Source organism: Salvia splendens, chromosome 2, assembly GCF_004379255.2.
Source record: "Salvia splendens isolate huo1 chromosome 2, SspV2, whole genome shotgun sequence".
NCBI classification, from domain to species: domain Eukaryota; kingdom Viridiplantae; phylum Streptophyta; class Magnoliopsida; order Lamiales; family Lamiaceae; genus Salvia; species Salvia splendens.
Genome location: NC_056033.1, coordinates 30023314 through 30045875, shown reverse-complemented (window position 1 = coordinate 30045875; position 22562 = coordinate 30023314). Strand labels below are relative to the sequence as shown.

The 22562-nt window shown below is 40.3% G+C and overlaps 1 protein-coding gene and 2 long non-coding RNA genes across 3 annotated transcripts; 2 read left to right on the top strand and 1 right to left on the bottom strand.

Moving 5' to 3' along the window:
- The first annotated feature begins 2799 nt into the window (after window positions 1-2799).
- Window positions 2800-4830, top strand: LOC121772018. Its single transcript, XR_006044246.1, has 4 exons — window positions 2800-2966; window positions 3043-3117; window positions 4207-4271; window positions 4779-4830. It is a non-coding gene; the product is annotated as an uncharacterized LOC121772018 (long non-coding RNA).
- A 7510-nt stretch (window positions 4831-12340) lies between these two features.
- LOC121780763 lies at window positions 12341-13663 on the top strand. The gene is made up of 3 exons (XR_006046091.1): window positions 12341-12373; window positions 12450-12524; window positions 13607-13663. It is a non-coding gene; the product is annotated as an uncharacterized LOC121780763 (long non-coding RNA).
- A 3862-nt stretch (window positions 13664-17525) lies between these two features.
- LOC121778059 (uncharacterized mitochondrial protein AtMg00810-like) lies at window positions 17526-18800 on the bottom strand. Its single transcript, XM_042175359.1, has one exon. It carries the CDS (start codon window positions 18798-18800, stop codon window positions 17526-17528), a length of 1275 nt encoding a protein of 424 aa, XP_042031293.1.
- Window positions 18801-22562: the final 3762 nt, after the last annotated feature.

Genomic DNA, 22562 nt, shown 5'->3' with positions numbered 1-22562 from the left:
TATTTAATATAATATATGTAAATATAATATAAATTTTTTAAAATTTAATATAATATATATCCAAATATTACATTTAAATTTTTTTAAAATTTAGAGAATTCTATTTTTTAAAATTTTTAAATATAATATATATATAAATGTAATATATATATATATATATATATATATATATATATATATTATAACATATTTAATATTATATAATAATCTATCGGTATACCGAATTTTCGATATATACCGAAGATTCGGTATACCGCGGTATAGAAAAATTGATACTGTGACCGTACCGAAACACTGCGGTACGGTATCATACCGTACCGGAAACTGCGGTATACCGAAAAATCGGTATTTTCGGTATTTTTTCCGGTACGGTAAGTCCGGTATTTCGGTATAATTTCTCACCCCTAGTGACTCACACAAAAAAGTAATTATACTCCAATCATTTACACCAAACTCAAACTTAAAAAAAAATATTCCAAATTTATACTTTTTCAATTATACCTCCGTACTTATTTAATTTACATATTAATCCCACAATATTTTAAGAATAATTTATATAAATTAAATAATTAAACAAAATTTTCTCATTTATATATTTAGTATTAAATATACTTTATATTAATTACTACTTGCAAAAAAAATAAATTAATATAATATAATTTATTTTGGTCTCACAATAACTTGCTAATCCTAGTATTTAATTTTTTTCAATGAAAAAGTGTTTGCAAATTCCAAAAAAGGTTATGAGTAAAATATGGCAAGCTAAATTCACATTAATACTACATGATCAAAATATGGCCGGCTGTTTAAACATCTCAAAATAATAATAAGTACTGATATGCAATATCTCAAAAAATTTTGCAGTAGCTACTCATTTTTTGTGTTTTCTCTAAATTTGGTGTTGTTTCATTAAAAATCTAAAAAATGGGTTTGTGTATGGTGTATGATTGGAGAACTTTTTTACACTAAAAATGAGATTTGATGTATGGTTGGAGATGGTCTCAATAGTACTAAAGCTTTGTAAAAATAATAATAATAATAATAAGCGAAAGTCACCTTATACCAGTGGCGGATCCAGAACTTTTGATTTGGGGTGTGATAAATTTTTACATGAAATAATATCGTTACTCAGAAATCATCTTTTATATTATTTTTGGAAAGTATTATTGAAAATATTTCCAATGGTTACAGTTCTAGACACCAATTTGTTTTAACAAAATAAGAAAATTGGTGTCCAAATAGTATCAAACACGTGATCTAAGCAATGAGAAAGGAGTGCAACACCATTGGAGCATTGTGATAGCTTTGACATTGATTACTCTCAAATAACAATAATTACAGAATTTTAGGGTACCACCGTCCCCCCTTGTCCTTAATTGGCTCCGCCAGTGCCTTATACTACTGTTGTTTTATTCAACTCAATTAATGTATACGCCATAAAAAGATAAAATAAATAAAAATATATCCGAACCTAGATTACATCAACTCGGATGGAAAAGCTTTCGTTTATCGGAAAAACAAAATTCATCCAAGCTAGTAAGCTTCAGGTAAAAGTTAAAAATATACTCCATATGCCATTATATTAGCGATATTTTAAATTTTTAATAAACAATAATGTTTTGGATGAGCTTGATTATTTCTCATTCAACTAACCGACTATATGATTAATGAGACTAGTAAAAATATAGAGTATATGTACTTCCCAAGTTTGACTCCTAGGCATCGTAACTTCAAAAACTCTTTTTTTTGTTTGATGTGAACAAAAGAAAAGGAATTAATATCTGTATGTATATAAAGTAAGTAGTGTAATTCTTATAACATATTAATGGACTAATCGTATAATTAAGACGTGCTTACAATACCAAAGTACTATTATACCACAAAGTTGATCATTTGTCCCAATATATACCTTTTTACAAAGTAAATCTAATTTCGATGTTCTCAATCTTTGTTGTGTAATTATTGTCATTGATCACTTTGTTGATAACCCTTGGAAGTCGGAAATCTGCTTTCCGAAGACAAAATCTATATCGATATAATTTTGTAAATTTCAAATTTGAATAGGTACGATCCTGCCAACTATGGTGAATGATAGAAATTCATGGGTTCCATTCTAAAATTAATTGGTGATAGCAGGAGAGGCTCATAAGACTTATATAGTGGATTAAGCTCTTTGTGTATACCGATGTGGGATATTTTTATATTCATTTTATGTTTCAATTATCAACACCCTCCCTCAAACCCTTCAAGGTGGACTTTTTAATGATCGATTGGACAATCGGCCCAATTTTTTTCGATCGGTTGGACCATTGGCCCAAATTTTCAGCTCAGTTATACTGTTGGGTCAGTCATTTTTTTCGGTTTCAGCCCAGGTATTGTAACGCCCCGTTTTTCTAAACCTATTTTGTGAACCTAAATTACTTGTTTTAATGGTATTAACTCTGCGAAGTCCGTGAATTGATTGTTGGTAATTAATTGTTGTTAATTGGGGATTTGTGAAATAAATGATTATGAGAATTTAATTAACTTCTGTCCGTGAGGAATATTTATTGGACTCAATTCCGTGTTGGATCCGATAAATTAAATAATTAATATAAAAGTCTAGTCCGTGATAAAATACAATGGGCTGCGAATTAAACTAAATTAATTAAGACAAAATATCTTTAATTCAAATCTTAATTAAAGATTTTATGTAGATTTTCCTGCTCCGTGATGGAATTTTCCTCCTCCGTAACCTGCAAATAAAATACCAAATAAATTCAACTAATTCAAAAATAAGAAGAAAAAAAAAGAAAAGAAGAAAAAAATTGAATCCCTCCCTCAACCCCGTTGAAACCGCCTCCCCTCAATCCCATGAATCTCTCCCATATCCCCAACCCCTTTCCTCTATATTAAATCTTCAGCCATTATTTCTTTTCTCACCTATCGTCTCTGCAAGCAAGAATCATCTTCAACTTCTATCCAAGGTAAACTATGATTTATCATTTGTATTTAAATTCTCTCCTGTTTCAAAATCTAACATCAAATTGTTGCTTCCGGCAGTAATCAAACTCCTCCAGCTTCAAGAACCCGCCTTTCAGCCTTGTGAACTTCACAACCCAAATCCAATTCACGGAGGTAATTTCCTACCCAGATTTGGAACATGACTTATCGCATGCTGCATCCATACATTACTTTCCCAGCACCAACTCCCCTCGGCAATTGCTTACATTTTGTAAATATTATGAAATCTGAAAATCCTTTCTGATCGGATAATCGTAGCAACCAAAATAGGAATGAAAAGAAACGTTTTTTGTTTCTAATGGGAACTTACCTTGCGGGTGAAATCGGGGTTAATTGGGGCCGAGCGATGGCGGCACCCTTCGCGGCGGAGCTGGAGCCGCACAGCAGCGACGGCGGGCGGCGACGGCGGGCTCCCTCCGGCGATGGGCAGAAGCAGCGGCAGCGGTCCAGGGGAGCAGCGCGACTGCGGACAGCGGCGAATCGCGAACGGCGACTCGGAGCGAGGGGACGGTGAGGTCGCCGTCGTGAATGAGACGGGGGGGGGGCGACGGAATTTGAGAAAGCCGATGGAAATCGGAGGAAAAATTTCTGCAGTTTTGGTCGAGAGATAGAGAGAAGGGGGGGGGGGGGGGAAGAAGGTGTGTTACACGTAGGTGAGGGAGGGGGTTTTCTTCATTTGGGCTCATTAAGTTTTGGGCCTCATTAAATTAGAAGTGGGTAGAATGTTTAATTGTTGGGCTTAAAATTGTAATTGAAGATGAAGTGGAGGAAACAATTAAATCTTGGACTTTTAATTAAATGGTTTGGGCCTTCTTTAGTGGGGGTATTGATTAATTAAATTAAAGACATAAGGTGGGAATGAATTAAGTTTTGGGCCGATAAATTAATTATGGGGAATTATTCAAATAATTTCCGGATAATGTGGAAGTTTAATAATTTTTATCCTATGTTCGAAATAGATAGTTTTGCGAGGGAAATATTTTCGATAATGAATTCATGGGCTTAATTAAATATTAGGATTTAAGTCTAAATCATTAAAAATATACGGGGAGCCAACGGTGGAAATTGGGAGCGTAAGCGGCCGTCGAACGATCGAAAAATCGAGAAAAAAAAAGGGGAGATAAAAGATTTAAACTAGGGTGCATGCATTTTATTTACTTAATTTGAAAGTGTGTTGATTTATGTGTTATTTTAATTCTAAAGGTGATATCTCGCAAGGGAATCGTGATCGCAAAGGAAAGAAAATAGTTTTGGAATAAGCACTCAAGGTGGGCTTCTTTTCTACCCTGCCCTACGTGTGGGTTTTTATTTTACTAAACTCTTTTATGTATGACCGTGGAGAGATAAGGGTGGTTTAAAATGACTTTATCATGCCGTGATTTGTGTTTTACGTGCCTATCTGGTATGGCTATGTGCCGTTGTTATATAAATCGAATTCGGGTCCACGTGGGGCCGCAAACCCTACCTGGACTAGTGTACACCTATGGTAGATCGTGTGCTAGCTACGGGCTGGCCGGTCTAGTGGCTTGGTTTGTGGCCATATTCCAAGTCATGTATTGGCAGATATGGCTAACGTCTATGGGAAAATGACTGATCAGTCGACTTTTACTATGAGAAAATGATTTTAGTGCCTCGGGCCTTTCTAAAGCTAAACCCCGACGGTTACTTAAGTGTGGCATGATAAATTGACAACTTTTATTGAAAATGTTTTCGGCGTGAGCCCACTGAGTATATTTTATAGTACTCAGCCCTGCATGTGTTTTCCCTATGTGCAGGTTGAGCGGCGACGAGGATGTGGTGGTGTTGAGCAAATGAATATAATATATTATTGATGTATTTGAACCTTGAGTGTCGTTGTGTCTTCACACATGGCGTCACTCTTTCTCTTGGTCGTTTCCGCTGTGACGTGTCTTAAATTATGATTTATTTGGGCCGACAACTTTAATTGTTGGGGTAATGGATATTCTGAATTCCTTGTTGGATAATATTAAACTCTTGGTTATTTATTTGGATATTAATTGTTGGTCCAACTTGTGTTGAAACCCTAATTCTTTTCGTCCGTTTCATTAAATTCTTTTAATCACGATCGCCCGTATTTAATAACCCTAATGGGCGGTCGTGACAGTTTGGTATCAGAGCCTCAGTTTCTTTCCGCTCTGGAGCCAAGAGTCTTTTTGAGTCAAAAATTTATTTTTGTATTAATTGACTAAGGTATGAACATTGAAGGCTCAACACCACGACTCGTCACGCCCAACCGCGTAGAAAGAGGTAAAAGTATTTTGGTGACTATGGGAGTGGATTATTGAATATTGAGGGTTTCAATGGAAAATTTTGATTTTGGTGATGAAAGTCAATACGTTGGTTTTGGAAAAAATTTTGCATATACAAAAAAAAATAGGATGATATATATGAGGATGTTATTTGATTGTGAAGCATGATTTTGTTAAGTACCATGAACACCGTCGAGCATGAGAAATTGTATATATCCAAATGAGGAAAATATGTGATTAAATGTTGAACTTTCACGAGTGTTTGGAGAATTTGACTCGTATCTTACCTATATGTGGTGGAATTCTATGTGGTTTTGAGAGTCATTAAACGTCGAGTACGAATTACGAGGCAAGTAGCCTATGAGAAATAAAAGTCGACATACTCTGTCAGGATAAAATGCGAAATCAAATGGAATGAGTGAACCATCCACCTTGAGCACCCAAGTTTATTCTTGGCATGATGCAATCATCATACCCTTATCTTGTATACACATCTATATGTACCCATTCTATACTCTCAACATCATTCAAAGCCATATACCTTCTTTGTTCTTTCCTATCTTGAGCTGATGTTGAGATTTTCTTTCTATGTAGATGGCCGGATCGTACTTTGCCCAAATGCGAAATCGTTATGCCCGAAATAGGAACCTTCCCGTTGAGAGGTACCGAGAACACGAATGGGATGGAAAGAGCGATCTCATGGGTTTCGTCGCTGAATTCTGGGATTTATGGATGGACGCCTATGCGTTCGGGGGAGCCACCCACCATGCTGGTATTACAAAGCTCATTCATACCCTACCGCCGTCTTGGAGCCAGTGGGTCGCTCAGGCGGCAGAATCATTTACGTGGTATAGCCTTCCCGAATACTCACCACGAGGGGATTTACCTGGCCTTCTAGAGGTACTGTTTCCGGCCTTAATAAGGGCAGCTGACGGACCACCACGTTCTCCACCACCACAGATTCATTCACCGGAGCAAGCACACGGAAGGAAGTTTCGGTCTGATAGTGAGCCGCATGTCTCGCGCGTGCCAAAAAGGACAAGGCTCGGGATGCGTACCTCGGCCCCTTCAAGAATAGAAAGGGAGGTCGAGGAGCTAATCACAACAATCCCTTCGCCAGTACGCGTTGAGGAAGAGGACGAGGAAGACGAGGAGGAACACCTCGAGGAAGAGGAAAATTCGGATATGGAGATTAGTGGTGGGACTGAAGAGGAGAAGGAGGAAGGCGAGATTTAGGAACAATAGTCATGTGATAGATTGTTTTGTTTCTCTCATGTTTTGATATCATATTGTTTTGCTAGACTATTATTCATTTTATTTCCACGTTTTTGGCTCTTCATTCTTTGGTTATGATTGATACTAAGACCTCCTGGAGGCGACGTTTTATTATGGAAACTTCTACTTTTGCTACCTTGTTGGGCCATTATCTCTTGATACCCTATTGTGCAATTGTTCTTGATACCCTGTTGAGTAATCGTCCTTTGTTATCCCATTGTGCAAACATCTTTTGTTAATCCCTGAAACAATTGTTCTCTTTATTCTATCGTGCAAACGTTTCTTTTGTTGTTCCGTTGTGCGAATATCTTTTGCTAATTCATGATGCAATTGTTTCTCTTTATTCTATCGTACAAATGTCTTTCGCAATTCTATTGTGCGAACATCTTTGCTAGTCATGATGCAAATTGTTCCTCTTTACTCTATTGTGCAAATGTCTTTTGCTATCCTGTTGTGCGAATATTTTGCCACGTCATGATCCAATGGTCCTATTCTGTCCATGACACAACTATCTTTTGTCTTGTGGTACAATTGCCCCTTGATCCCTACTTGCGAAATATTACATGATCTTCCCAACTATGCAACATGACTATTGATAGATTTGAGTAAAGTGTGATAATAACCCGTTTGTCTGGTAATGAATCAGAATGCCGCCAAGACGCAATGTAAGGAATGCGAACCGGGCGCCTACACCTTAGGCGACGGAAGTCGAGAGTGTGGCACAACCAACCCCACAACCTCCACCACCACCACCTCCACCTCAAGTGGACCGAGAAATTGTGAAGTTGTTCTTGAAACAGAAACCACCTGTCTTCGATGGAATGGGAGAGCCGGAAAAGGCTGAGAGCTGGATACGCGCATTGGAGCGCATTTTTACAATTCTGATGTGCAACGATGCCGAGCGAATGGCTTGTGTGACCTATCAGTTGACTGGGTCAGCTGACTTCTGGTGGGATACCAAGATGAAGACCACGCCACGAGATCAAGTGAATGGAATGACCTGGGAGAACTTCAAGGAAACGATCTACAACAAGTACGTGCCAAAGAGCTACCGAAAGGCGAAGGCGACTGAGTTTTACAACTTAACCCAAGGACGCATGACAGTGACTGAGTATGATCGAACACTCTGCGATATGACCCAGTATGCGCCGGATCAGGTTGACACAGACGAGAAACTGGCTTATAAGTTCCGTGAGGGGTTGAGACATGAGATAAGAATGGCATTAGCTAGCCGTGGGAGACTTACATATGCGGAAGCATTGTCCCTGGCACTAGACATTGAGGCAGCTATGCCCAAGGAGAGAGTGACGGAGAATGCTACGCTGGCTTTACCTCCCTCACACCATTCCCGGGAGAAGAGAAAGTGGGATGGGAACAGGACCCACTATGAAAACAAGAGGTACCAGCCGGCTCAAAGCCGACCGCAGTATGGAGGTAGACAGAATTTCACTAGCCAGAGGAGCGACTTTCGACCTAGACCCCCACAATGTAATGTGTGCTCCAAGTACCATCACGGAGAGTGCAGAATGCTGAATACCACCAAGTGCTTCAACTGTGGTGGAAATGGCCACTTCTCTAGAGAGTGTCCGAGCAAGAACGTGGGCATGGGTTCAAGGCAGAACAACCAGGGGTTTCGTCCGCAGTCCAGGGCACCACTGGCGGAACCAAGGATGAATCGAGATCAACCTGCACGACCACAACAACCTCACCGTCCAAGACTTCCCTCCCAGGCCAGAGCGTATGCGCTGAGTTATAAACAACCCAAGAATGAGCAAGGGAGTCACGAGGACGGGAATTTGGCAGGTATGGGCAAACTCCTCGATACACCTATTGTTGTGTTGTTTGATACGGGTGCATCGCATTCTTTCATATCAGAACTATGTGTGGACACATTAAGTTTGCCAGTTACTACTTCTGAACATAAGATGATGGTGACCTCACCAGTAGGAGGGGTAGTGGAGATTTCACGGTTTTGCTCGAACGTAGAAATTGTTATGGGAGAACTTAGGCTAGTCGCGCACGACTTACAAGTCATGGCCATGAAGGATGTCGACGTAATCTTGGGAATGGACTGGTTGACTACAAATTTTGCTACGATTCGATGTAAGGAGAGGCAAATATCGTTACAAGCCCTTGGAAAGGATCCAATCGTGTGTCACGGAATCACGATGAACCGAAAAACGTCTATCATCTCCGCACTTCAAGCCACAAGGATGTTGAGAAAAAGGGCGTTCTGCCTATCTGGTCTACCTACAAGGAGATGAGAAGGAGGAAAGGAAAGTGGAGGATGTCGCGGTGGTACGAGAATTTCCCGATGTTTTTCCTAAAGCGTTACCTGGTCCACCGCCTGATCGACAATTGGAGTTCACAATCGACCTAGAGCCAGGGTCGGCACCAGTATCTAAGGCCCCATATCGAATGGCGCCAAAAGAGTTGGAAGAACTCAAGATACAACTACAAGAGCTCATGGACTTGGGTTTCATTAGACCTAGTGTTTCACCGTGGGGCGCGCCTGTGCTTTTTGTTAAGAAGAAAGATGGGTCGATGAGAATGTGTATTGACTATAGAGAGTTGAACAAGATGACTCTCAAGAATAAATATCCACTGCCGAGAATAGATAACCTATTTGATCAACTTCGGGGAGCTGGTGTGTTCTCGAAGATGGATTTAAGGTCCGGATACCATCAGTTGAGAGTTCGACGAGAAGATATACCAAAGACTGCATTTCGCACGAGATATGGCCACTATGAGTTTGTGGTGATGCCGTTTGGACTGACGAATGCACCTGCAGTGTTCATGGATTTGATGAACCGAGTATTTCACCCATACTTGGATAAATTCGTTTTGGTATTCATAGATGATGTACTCGTCTACTCGAGGAATGAGAAGGAACACGTGGAGCACCTGCGAATCGCTTTGGAGACGTTGAGGAGTGAGAAGTTGTATGCTAAATTCAGCAAGTGCGAGTTTTGGCTTAAGGAAGTGAACTTCCTTGGTCACATTGTGTCAGCAGAGGGAATCCGAGTGGACCCCGCCAAGGTTGAGGTGGTACAGCAATGGAAAGCACCCTCGACACCAAACGAGATTCGGAGTTTCCTAGGCCTAGCAGGATACTACCGAAGGTTTATAGAGGGATTCTCGAAGATAGCGAGACCCATGACCCAACAACTCAAGAAGGGGGTCAAAGTCAACTGGACCCCAGAGTGTGAAGCAAGTTTCCAGCTGTTGAAGGAAAAGCTAACTAGTGCACCGATTCTAGCGGTGCCAGAGCCTGGGGTGAACTACGTGGTATACACTGACGCATCGAAGGTGGGACTTGGATGCGTATTGATGCAAAACAACAAGGTGATTGCCTACGCGTCACGACAATTGAGGCCACACGAGTTGAACTATCCAACCCACGACTTGGAGCTAGCAGCGGTAGTGCACGCTTTAAAGATTTGGAGACATCATCTCTACGGAGTCCGATGTGAGATCTTCACGGATCACAAAAGCTTGAAGTACTTCTTCAAGCAGAAGGATTTGAACATGCGGCAATGAAGATGGCTCGAGTTGGTGAAAGACTACGATTGTGGCATCAATTATCACCCAGGCAAAGCCAATGTAGTAGCAGATGCATTGAGCCGGAAGGACCATTCCCAGCTGGCCACTTTTCTCACCAAAGAGGAAAGTCTGATTCGCGAATTTGGCAAGATGCGTCTGGAGGTAGTGAGGGCACCTGAAACAGTGGATGCACGAATTGCCACCCTAACTGTTGAACCGGATCTAAGGTCGAGGATTATTGAAGCGCAACGGATGGATGCGAAATTGGAGGAAATTCGTATTGAGGTGCGAACCGGCGAGTCTGGGAACTTTAGTGAAGAAGGTGACAATGCCCTTACTTTCGAAGGAAGATTATGCATGCCGGATAATAAGGAGCTCAAAAACGAGGTGATGAGTGAAGCTCATGAGACACCTTACACCGCTCACCCGGGAAGTACGAAAATGTATCAAGATCTGAAGAAGTCCTTTTGGTGGAATGGTATGAAGAGGGACATAGCGTCATTCGTCGAGAGATGTTTAGTCTGTCAGCAAGTGAAGATTCTACATCAACGACCGTATGGGAAGTTACAACCACTAGAGATCCCCGAGTGGAAATGGGAGCACATCGCCATGGATTTCGTGACAGGTTTGCCAAGGACTTTAAGGGGGAACACCGCCATTTGGGTAGTTATAGATCGACTTACCAAGAGTGCGCATTTCATACCAATTCTCATAAGCTATGGGTCCAATAAACTGGCTCAAATTTACATAAGGGAGATAGTTCGATTGCATGGAGTCCCAGTGACTATCACGTCCGACCGTGACCCGAAATTCACCTCAAGATTTTGGATAAGTCTACAGAAGGAGCTTGGAACCAAATTGAACTTCAGCACAGCATTTCACCCTCAAACCGATGGACAGTCCGAAAGAACGATCCAAACTCTCGAAGATATGTTGAGAGCCGTGGTACTCGACCGAGGAGGAAGTTGGGAGGCAGCACTACCATTGATCGAGTTCGCCTACAACAATAGCTTCCAGGCAACGATAAACATGGCGCCGTATGAGGCACTATACGGAAGAAAGTGTAGATCACCGCTCTACTGGGACGAGGTTGGCGAAAGAAGAATACTTGGACCTGACGCAGTTGAAGAGATGGTGGGAATCGTGCGGCAAATTCGGGAAAGGATAAAAGAAGCTCAAGATAGACAAAAATCATACGCGGACGTCCGACGCACAGATTTACAATTCCAAGCTGGCGACAAGGTTTTCCTGAAGGTATCCCCATCAAAAGGGATAACACGATTCGGCGTCAAGGGCAAACTGAAGCCGCGATTTATTGGGCCTTATGAAATTCTTGAAGGAGTAGGCCCCGTTGCATACCGTTTGGCGCTACCACCAAACCTTGGAAATGTTCACAACGTTTTCCATGTGTCGCAGTTACGAAAATACGTGTTCGACCCGAAGCACGTGATCCGTTTTGAGAAAGTCGCGTTGAATCCGGACTTAAGCTACGAAGAGAGACCCCAATCTATTCTGGACCGAAAGATCCAAATTGTGAGAAATAAAAGTGTTGCTTGTGTGAAAGTACTATGGGAAAATCATGGGCATGAAGAAGCCACGTGGGAGAATGAGGATAAAATGAGGGAATTGTACCCCGAACTCTTTACTTGAGAGTAACAAATTTCGGGACGAAATTTTTGCTAAGGTTGATAGGATGTAACGCCCCGTTTTTCTAAACCTATTTTGTGAACCTAAATTACTTGTTTTAATGGTATTAACTCTGCGAAGTCCGTGAATTGATTGTTGGTAATTAATTGTTGTTAATTGGGGATTTGTGAAATAAATGATTATGAGAATTTAATTAACTCCTGTCCGTGAGGAATATTTATTGGACTCAATTCCGTGTTGGATCCGATAAATTAAATAATTAATATAAAAGTCTAGTCCGTGATAAAATACAGTGGGCTGCGAATTAAACTAAATTAATTAAGACAAAATATCTTTAATTCAATCTTAATTAAAGATTTTATGTAGATTTTCCTGCTCCGTGATGGAATTTTCCTCCTCCGTAACCTGCAAATAAAATACCAAATAAATTCAACTAATTCAAAAATAAGAAGAAAAAAAAAGAAAAGAAGAAAAAATTGAATCCCTCCCTCAACCCCGTTGAAACCGCCTCCCCTCAATCCCATGAATCTCTCCCATATCCCCAACCCCTTTCCTCTATATTAAATCTTCAGCCATTATTTCTTTTCTCACCTATCGTCTCAGCAAGCAAGAATCATCTTCAACTTCTATCCAAGGTAAACTATGATTTATCATTTGTATCTAAATTCTCTCATGTTTCAAAATCTAACATCAAATTGTTGCTTCCGGCAGTAATCAAACTCCTCCAGCTTCAAGAACCCGCCTTTCAGCCTTGTGAACTTCACAACCCAAATCCAATTCACGGAGGTAATTTCCTACCCAGATTTGGAACATGACTTATCGCATGCTGCATCCATACATTACTTTCCCAGCACCAACTCCCCTCGGCAATTGCTTACATTTTGTAAATATTATGAAATCTGAAAATCCTCTCTGATCGGATAACCGTAGCAACCAAAATAGGAATGAAAAGAAACTTTTTTGTTTCTAATGGGAACTTACCTTGCGGGTGAAATCGGGGTTAATTGGGGTCGACCGATGGCGGCACCCTTCGCGGCGGAGCTGGAGCCGCACAGCAGCGACGGCGGGCGGCGACGGCGGGCTCCCTCCGGCGACGGGCAGAAGCAGCGACAGCGGTCCAGGGGAGCAGCGCGACTGCGGACAGCGGCGAATCGCGAACGGCGACTCGGAGCGAGGGGACGGTGAGGTCGCCGTCGTGAATGAGACGGGGGGGCCGACGGAATTTGAGAAAGCCGATGGAAATCGGAGGAAAATTTTCTGCAGTTTTGGTCGAGAGATAGAGAGAAGGGGGGGGGGGGAAGAAGGTGTGTTACACGTAGGTGAGGGAGGGGGTTTTCTTCATTTGGGCTCATTAAGTTTTGGGCCTCATTAAATTAGAAGTGGGTAGAATGTTTAATTGTTGGGCTTAAAATTGTAATTGAAGATGAAGTGGAGGAAACAATTAAATCTTGGACTTTTAATTAAATGGTTTGGGCCATCTTTAGTGGGGGTATTGATTAATTAAATTAAATACATAAGGTGGGAATGAATTAAGTTTTGGGCCGATAAATTAATTATGGGGAATTATTCAAATAATTTCCGGATAATGTGGAAGTTTAATAATTTTTATCCTATGTTCGAAATAGATAGTTTTGCGAGGGAAATATTTTCGATAATGAATTCATGGGCTTAATTAAATATTAGGATTTAAGTCTAAATCATTAAAAATATACGGGGAGCCAACGGTGGAAATTGGGAGCGTAAGCGGCCGTCGAACGATCGAAAAATCGAGAAAAAAAAGGGGAGATAAAAGATTTAAACTAGGGTGCATGCATTTTATTTACTTAATTTGAAAGTGTGTTGATTTATGTGTTATTTTAATTCTAAAGGTGATATCTCGCAAGGGAATCGTGATCGCAAAGGAAAGAAAATAGTTTTGGAATAAGCACTCGAGGTGGGCTTCTTTTCTACCCTGCCCTACGTGTGGGTTTTTATTTTACTAAACTCTTTTACGTATGACCGTGGAGAGATAAGGGTGGTTTAAAATGACTTTATCATGCCGTGATTTGTGTTTTACGTGCCTATCTGGTATGGCTATGTGCCGTTGTTATATAAATCGAATTCGGGTCCACGTGGGGCCGCAAACCCTACCTGGACTAGTGTACACCTATGGTAGATCGTGTGCTAGCTACGGGCTGGCCGGTCTAGTGGCTTGGTTTGTGGCCACATTCCAAGTCATGTATTGGCAGATATGGCTAACGTCTATGGGAAAATGACTGATCAGTCGACTTTTACTATGGGAAAATGATTTTAGTGCCTCGGGCCTTTCTAAAGCTAAACCCCGACGGTTACTTAAGTGTGGCATGATAAATTGACAACTTTTATTGAAAATGTTTTCGGCGTGAGCCCACTGAGTATATTTTATAGTACACAGCCCTGCATGTGTTTTCCCTATGTGCAGGTTGAGCGGCGACGAGGATGTGGTGGTGTTGAGCAAATGAATATAATATATTATTGATGTCTTTGAACCTTGAGTGTCGTTGTGTCTTCACACATGGCGTCACTCTTTCTCTTGGTCGTTTCCGCTGTGACGTGTCTTAAATTATGATTTATTTGGGCCAACAACTTTAATTGTTGGGGTAATGGATATTCTGAATTCCTTGTTGGATAATATTAAACTCTTGGTTATTTATTTGGATATTAATTGTTGGTCCAACTTGTGTTGAAACCCTAATTCTTTTCGTCCGTTTCATTAAATTCTTTTAATCACGATCGCCCGTATTTAATAACCCTAATGGGCGGTCGTGACAGGTATACTGCTGGGTCAGTTAAATATAACCCACAGTCGGTGACCCGCTCTGATACCATGAAATAAATCTATAGGTTCCATCCTAAAACCAATTGGTGATAGGAGGAGAGGTCCATAAGACTTATAAAGTGGATTAAGCTCTTTGTGTACACTGATGTGTGATATTTTTATATTCAAAAATGATGTTGGTCTTCTAAAAATAAAAAAAAACGTATACTCCAGTATTATTTGAGAGTCAAACCACGTTTGTAATAAACTCTTCTTTTGAATATGATGTGGAACTTTTACCAGTTAATAATAAGACTATTTAATTTGACATACTTTACCACCCATCAATAAAAGTAATGAAGTTGAATTATTGTTACTCTTGAAGCTCAGTGTTAGCTTGAAAAATGTAACTCTCCACACCATTAATTCATTATAGTCAACAACATGTGACGTGAATAAGGCGAAGACAATTGTAGGGTAGCTTGTTCACCACAAGTCACAACAGAGGTGCCCACGGTTTGTAAACCGGCGGTTCCTATTTTGAGAAAGGTGGAACTGGAACCGAACCGTGAGGCTATTTCACGGTTCCGGTTCAAAAACCGGCGGTTCCGGTTCCGATTCCGAACCGCCGGTTTTCGGACGGTTCTCACGGTTCCGGTTCGGTTTTGGCGGTTTTGGCATTTTTTTTGCTACGTAATTTGAAATTTGGAGTTATACTATAAATTGAAACAAGACAATGGATAATTTAAATTGAAATAAGACGAATAAGGTGAAAATCATATCAATTTTATTGAATTTGAGTTGTAATGGACAACGATACATTACAATTTACAATATACAAGTATACAACAATGTGATATAATTTACAAGTATCGTCGGAATATAAATAAAAAACATGAAATGGGGGGAAAAATGAAAAAATTGAAAAGGGCTTGAGCTCAACTTAAACTTTCAAAGTTAAACTTTTCAAATTTAAGTTGAGTTGCCTACGTATCCACAATTTTATTGAGGAATCAAAGCCCACGTAGTCCTCTTACCTTGCTTACCTTTTTGGTCGGCCGTGCTCGTCATTCACCGCCCCCCCCCCCCCGGTCATTGATATTGTTGAGCGCCCTCGCTTCCGAACTCGTCATCGGTGGAAAAGTCTTCACCATCACTCTCTACACGGAAGTCGAAATCCAACTCTTGTGCTCTCATGTCCGCCTTTGCCCAATCATCAAGTAACATAGTGGCTTCCATGTTTTGGCGGAGAGATTGCTCCTTTTGTCGTCTAGGACACAACCGCCGACACTAAAAGCTTGCTCAACAACGACGGTGGAAGCGGGAACGGCGAAAATCTCCTTAGCCATTATCGAGAGTATCATAAACTCTCGATAGCCGATCAGTTCCCAAGAATAGATACGTAAGGTTGCTTTTACGTTTTACCAGTGTTGTTTTGTCTCATAAATCCAAATCAAATAGTCAAATCCAAACCGCCGGTTCCGGTTATAACCGCAGGTTAAATTGATTTTTTTATCAACGGTCATTTTAAAAAGGTACATTACCGATTCCCCTCTCATCTCTCTCACCATAAATATAGTCGTGTCATTACTTAAATTCAGCCGATTATGAACTACACTCACCTTCTTCACTTTTTCAAACCCCCATTCCCTTCACAATCCTTCTTTTATTTGCTCAATCTTAGCTATGTCCAGTGTAGGAAGTGAGAAGAGAAAATGCAAGAGGCTGCGAGCGGCGCCACCACCTAAAGGCGACACTCAATTCGAAAAGCTAGTAGATCCGATCACCGGAGGTCTCAAAAATGGAGGGGAAATGGATCAATTTGAATTCAAAATCAGAATTAAATAAAAATTGAAAATCGACCGAAACCGGCGGTTTTGGGGTAAAACGCCGGAACCGCCGGTTTTTACCGGTTCCGGTCAAAAAACCGCCTGAAAAAGCTGCCAACGGATGACGCCTCGGATACCTTGCCGGAACCGTGAAACCGCCGGTTAATTGGAGGTTCGGAACCGGTGGTTCGGTGACGGTTTCGGTTCATAAAATCTTGACCAGAACTGGCCCGCGGTTCCAAATACGACGGTTCCGGTTTGTAAAAATTGTCACGGTTCCGGTTCAGAATCGGAACCAGCGGTTCCGGTTCGGTGGTTAACCGCCGGAACCGGAAACCGTGGGCACCACAACCATACAAAAAGTTAGAAATAGATTAAAAAAACTACAATTGTATTACGCATAAATGAAATAAATTATCGTTTAGGTTAAGTTTTGTATTTCAGACAGTTAAAATTGTGCACATAGAGCATACTCCTATATACGAATATCGTACTTAGTCCTTTTCCATTTGAACTACGATAGTTGTTAGCAATTAAAAATACATTTGAACTCAACACAAATTTTAAGAAAATTGTTTAAAATTTATTAATAAATGAATGAAAAAAATAATGGAATATAAGATCTATTTTAGTAGGAGTACTTATATTACTGCCTCCGTCATACTTTAAGAGTCTCATTGAGTTTAGCACGAGTTCTAAGAAATATAAAGGAAAGTTGATGAAAAAAATAGTGAAATGTGAGTCTTACTTTTATATATTAGTTTTATAATAAAATACGAGTCGAAAAAAGTTAGTGGAATATGGGGCCTATTATTATTTATGGGATATTGCAATCTGAACTCCTAAAGCGGAATAATAAATCTATGAAGATCAACTCCATGAATGTGAAGGAGTTAGAGAAGAGAAGAGAAAAGATATTTTGGAGAGAACATTCAAATCTTATTTAAATTGAATGCAAATGAGTACAAATACCTTATATAATCGGTGCACATCTAACTAACTCATTTAACTAACTAACTAACATCCAGCTGTCATTGACTAACTCTTATCTAACTAACTTCTAACTCCTCTTTGCATTCCATAGACTGAGCATTCCATGGACTGAGCTCGTGTGTAAGTGAGATGATGGCTGGCTGTTGCTGCATGATGGAGATAGCGAGATAGCATCATTAATAGGCCCCCTCAAGATGGACTATATAGACTCTTGAAGTCCATCTTGAACAGCAGATTGTTGAAAGGAGCAGTAGCTAGAGGTTTAATAAAAATGTCAGCATGTTGTAGATTGTTGTGAACATGAATGGCCTTGATCACTCCTTCAAGGATCTTGTCTCGAACGGTGTGGCAATCAATTTCAATGTGTTTTGTGCGTTCATGAAACACAGGATTAGTACTGATATGGACAGCAGCCTGACTATCACAATACAATGGAACTGGCTTCTTCACTTCCAAACCAAAGTCCTTGAGCAAAGCAACAATCCATACTACTTCACAGCAAGCAAGGGCCATTGACCTATATTCAGCCTCAGCTGAGGATCTAGATACAGTGTGCTGCTTCTTTGATCTCCAAGAAATCAAAGATGTACCAAGAAATAGGCAAAAACCAGAGATAGATCTTCTAGTATCTGGGCATCCAGCCCAATCAAAATCAGAAAAGATGCTTAAAGATGGATCTGCTTGAGCTGAATAAAATAGGTCGTGGCCTATTGTGCTTTTTAAGTACTTGAGAACTCTTTCAGCAGCAAGTGAATGGTCTGGGCATTGTTTAGACAAGAATTGGCTGAGCTTGTTGACAACAAATGTGATGTCAGGGCGTGTGATGCAAAGATATACAAGTCTTCCAATCAGTCTTCTATATACTGTTGGATCAACAAGTGGTTCTCCTGCATCCATTTGCAGCTGCTTGATGGAATCCATGAGAGTGGATGCTGGTTTACAACCAAGCAATACAACATCAGTTACAAGATCCAAAGCATATTTATGCTGAGATATAAAGATTCCAGTGCTACTTCTAGCTATCTCAATACCAAGAAAGTATTTAGGTTTGCCCAAATCCTTGAACTTAAAATGACTAGCAAGGAAGTCTTTAAACTCAGAGATCAAGTTATCCTCACTGCTAGCCACTAAAATGTCATCTACATAAATGACAACTCCAAAGAAGTTCCCAGCTGAAGAATGCTTGTAGAAAAAGGAATGGTCAGAAACAGATTGAACTAATCCAAAACCAGATAAAACATGAGAAAATTTCAGGTACCGTTGTCTGGATGCTTGTTTGAGGCCGTATAGAGACTTCTTCAACTTGCAAACAAGCTGACCAGAACCAGGTGGAGGGTCTGTGATGATCAGACCAGGAGGTAAGGTAATGTAAATTTCTTCTTCTAAATCCCCATACAAGAATGCATTATTGATGTCTAGGTGAGCAAAAGACCATCCTTTTATAGTAGCCAGAGATAGCATCATTTTTACTGTGGTGAGTTTTGCAACAGGGGAAAAAGTGTCATGATAATCTACACCAGCCTGTTGAAGCCTTTGGCAACCAAACGTGTCTTATAACTTTCCACAATAGCATCATCCTTGAATTTAATCTTGTACACCCATTTGCAAGAGATAGGTGTTTTGCCAGGGGGTAGATATGTGATCAACCATGTATTAGTTCTGATCAAAGCCTGCAGCTCATCTTGCATAGCCAAAACCCACTCTGAGCTTTGAGAGGCTTTCTTATATGATGAAGGCTCAGTGAGTATGGAGAGTAGGATGATAAATTTGAGGTAGGGCTGAGACAGCTTGTATATAGAGAAATAAGATGAGATAGGATATTTAGAAGATGTAGTTACTGAATTACATATGTAATCAGTGAGATGAGATGGGGTTTTGAGTGATCTCCCAGATTTGGAATGATGGGAGATAGAAGAACTGGGATCATTTTGATGGATGAGAGGTAGAGTATGAGATGGAGAATGGCTGGGACCATGTGAGATATCTGTTGGAAAAGGAGACTGAGACTGAGAAGAAAGAGGGAATTCAGACTCATGAAATGAGACATTTCTGCTTATGAAGATGTCATTGGTGTCTAGATCTATGACTTTGTATCATTTGTAACCAGAGGGGTATCCAATGATGATACACTTGATGGCTCTGGGAGAGAATTTGTGTTTGCTCTTGTCCAAAGTGGATGCAAAACAAAGGCAGCCAAAGACTTTTAGATTTGAGTAGGATGGAGCCTTTTTAAAGAGAGCTTGGAAGGGAGTTATGTTTTCTGGCAGAACATATGAGGGAGTTCTATTAATGAGGAAAGAGGCTGTGAGAATGCACTCTCCCCAAAAAGAAATGGGCAAGTGAGACTGAAATAAGAGGCTTCGAGCTACATTGAGTAAATGCTGATGTTTTCTCTCAACTTTTGCATTTTGTTGTGGAGTTTCCACACAAGAATGCTGAGCTATAGTCCCATATGATGAAAGGAGGGAATGGAGATTGAATTCAGGGGCATTGTCACTCCTCATGACCTTTATTTTCTTGGAGAATTGGGTGTTAACAGTGGAAAAGAATTGACTTATGACTGATTGGACTTCAGATTTGTGTATGAGAAGAAAAGTCCAAACAAAACGTGAGAAATCATCCACTATGGTCAAGAAATATTTGAAACCATCATGTGTAGTGGTAGAAAAAGGTCCCCATACATCACAGTGAATCATATCAAAAATTTCAAATGAAGTGTATGTGGATACAGGAAATGGGAGTTTCTTTTGTTTGGCAATGGGACATATTTGACAAGTAGTAAGATGTGAGTTTGATGGAGACAAAATAGTGGATAAAAGTTTCAATTTATTGAATGAGGGATGGCCCACACGTTGGTGACAAACATCAAGACTTACAATGCAGTTTACAGAAGTAGAATTCAAAAGTGGTGTAACATTGTCTCTGGAACAAGGCTGAGGTGCATTTGTATCACTGCATGATGGTTCTGAAAACTCAAAGATGTAGATGTTCCCAACTCGATTACCCTTCCCAATCATTGTCCCCAGTAAAGCTTCCTGAATTTGGAAGCTATTGTGATTAAAAATGACAGTGCAAGTTGAGTTTTGGGTGAGTGCACTGACTGAGATCAAATTGAAGGAAAAGGATGGTACATGTAAAACTGAAGAAAGGGTGATGAGAGAGGTGAGTTTTACAGTACCTAGATGAGTGACCGGAGCTGTATTACCATTTGGAAGATTTACTGAAGCATTTGCTATTGGTGAGGCAGAATTGAAGAGAGATTGATCATAGCATACATGGTGAGTAGCTCCTGTATCTAGGATCCATGTAGATGAACTAGAGCATGAAGATAAAATAGAATTTATGCAAGGAGTGAAGAAAACTGTACCAGAAAAGTTGTTAGAGGAATGAGCTGAGGATTGAGTAGGAAGGTCATTGACTGGTGTGTTGGCTAGAGTGGAGGAATTGTGGAGTTTATGGCTCTGCAAGAGGCTGATAAGCTGTTGATATTGATCAATACTTGGCAGATTAGTAGTGTCTTCAACAAGATTAACAGAACGTTGTTGATGAGGACTTGAGTTCCCAGCAAATTCAGATGATTGTGGAGATTTTGCCTTCCCTCTGCCAAAGCCAAGTGGAAAACCATGAAGAATGAAACATTTCTCAACTGGATGATTGGTCCTTCCACAGTGAGAGCATATGAATTTGTTCAAGCCTCTGCCAAATTAAGATGTTGCATTAGCAAAAGGCAATTCACTAGTGACTGGAGTTCGAGCAGGAGCAGAGGATAGGCTGTTTCCATTAATTAGTCTCTGCCTCTCTTCCTGAATCACCAAGGAGAAAAACTTGGATAGAGAAGGAAGAGGAATCATTGAGAGAATGTGAGATCTGAGCTGAGAAAAGGAGGCATTCAAGCTAATGAGAAATTGCATGGTGCAATCATTCTCTTGATGTTGATTCCACTTTGAAGCACTATCACAAGTGCATCTAGAACAAGTACACCAGGAAATAGGTTGTGAATTTTTGTATTCATCCCATAGTATATGGAGATTAGTAAAATAGGTTTTAACATCAGATGATCCTTGAGAGAGAGACATGAGCTGTTGTCTGAGTTGATAGATTCGAGCTGAATCACATGTGGAGAAGCGCTCTTTCAGATCGAACCAGATCGCATATGCATCGTCGAGGTACATGATGCTTGAGCATATTTGTGGAGATACAGAGTTGCGTAGCCATGAAATCACCATGCTATTGCAACGGATCCATGGCTGATAGAGTAGATCATCACGAGCTGGACGAAGAATAGATCCATCAACAAACACAAGTTTATTTTTAGCGAGTAGAGCAGTGTTGAAGGATCTGCTCCAAGCTACGTAATTAGATCTAGTAAGTTGTTGTGGAACAAGGATGATCCCCAGATTATCACTCGGATGAAGGAAGTATGGACTAGATGTGTCCTCGGTAGGTAGTTGGGCAACTCGATTGCGATTCTTCATCGCGAGAGAGAAGATTAATCGAAGAAGATCGAGATTTGAAGGAGATTAGAGAGAGAATGCAGAAGCTTTTGTCTCTGATACCATAATAAATCTATGAAGATCAACTCCAAGAATGTGAAGGAGTTAGAGAAGAGAATAGAAAAGATATTTTGGAGAGAACATTCAAATCTTATTTAAATTGAATGCAAATGAGTACAAAACACCTTATATAATCGGCGCACATCTAACTAACTCATTTAACTAACTAACTAACTAACTAACTAACATCCAGCTGTCATTAACTAACTCTTATCTAACTAACTTCTAACTCATCTTTGCATTCCATAGACTGAGCATTCCATGGGCTGAGCTCGTGTGTAAGTGAGATGATGGTTGGCTGTTGCTGCATGATGGAGATAGCGAGATAGCATCATTAATACGGGGCACCCAAATATGATTAACCGAGACTCCTAAAATTGGACGAATGGAGTATTATACTCTGTAGTAGAATATGAGTGTAATTAAGGACGTTCACAATGCAGCCAATCGTAGAATGTGAGACTATAGTAGAATCGTCGGCCACCCAGCAGTGCTCGCGATTGCCGCATGATTTAATTACTTATTTTTTGTATTTTAATTTATTACTCGTATATATTATTTCTCTATAAATCCACATTTGTTCTCATTTTCCACACCCTTCACTTTCTCTCTTCACGCTTCCAATTTTTCATCTACCTTAATATTTCTTGGAAATTGATCCAAGTTTTCAAGC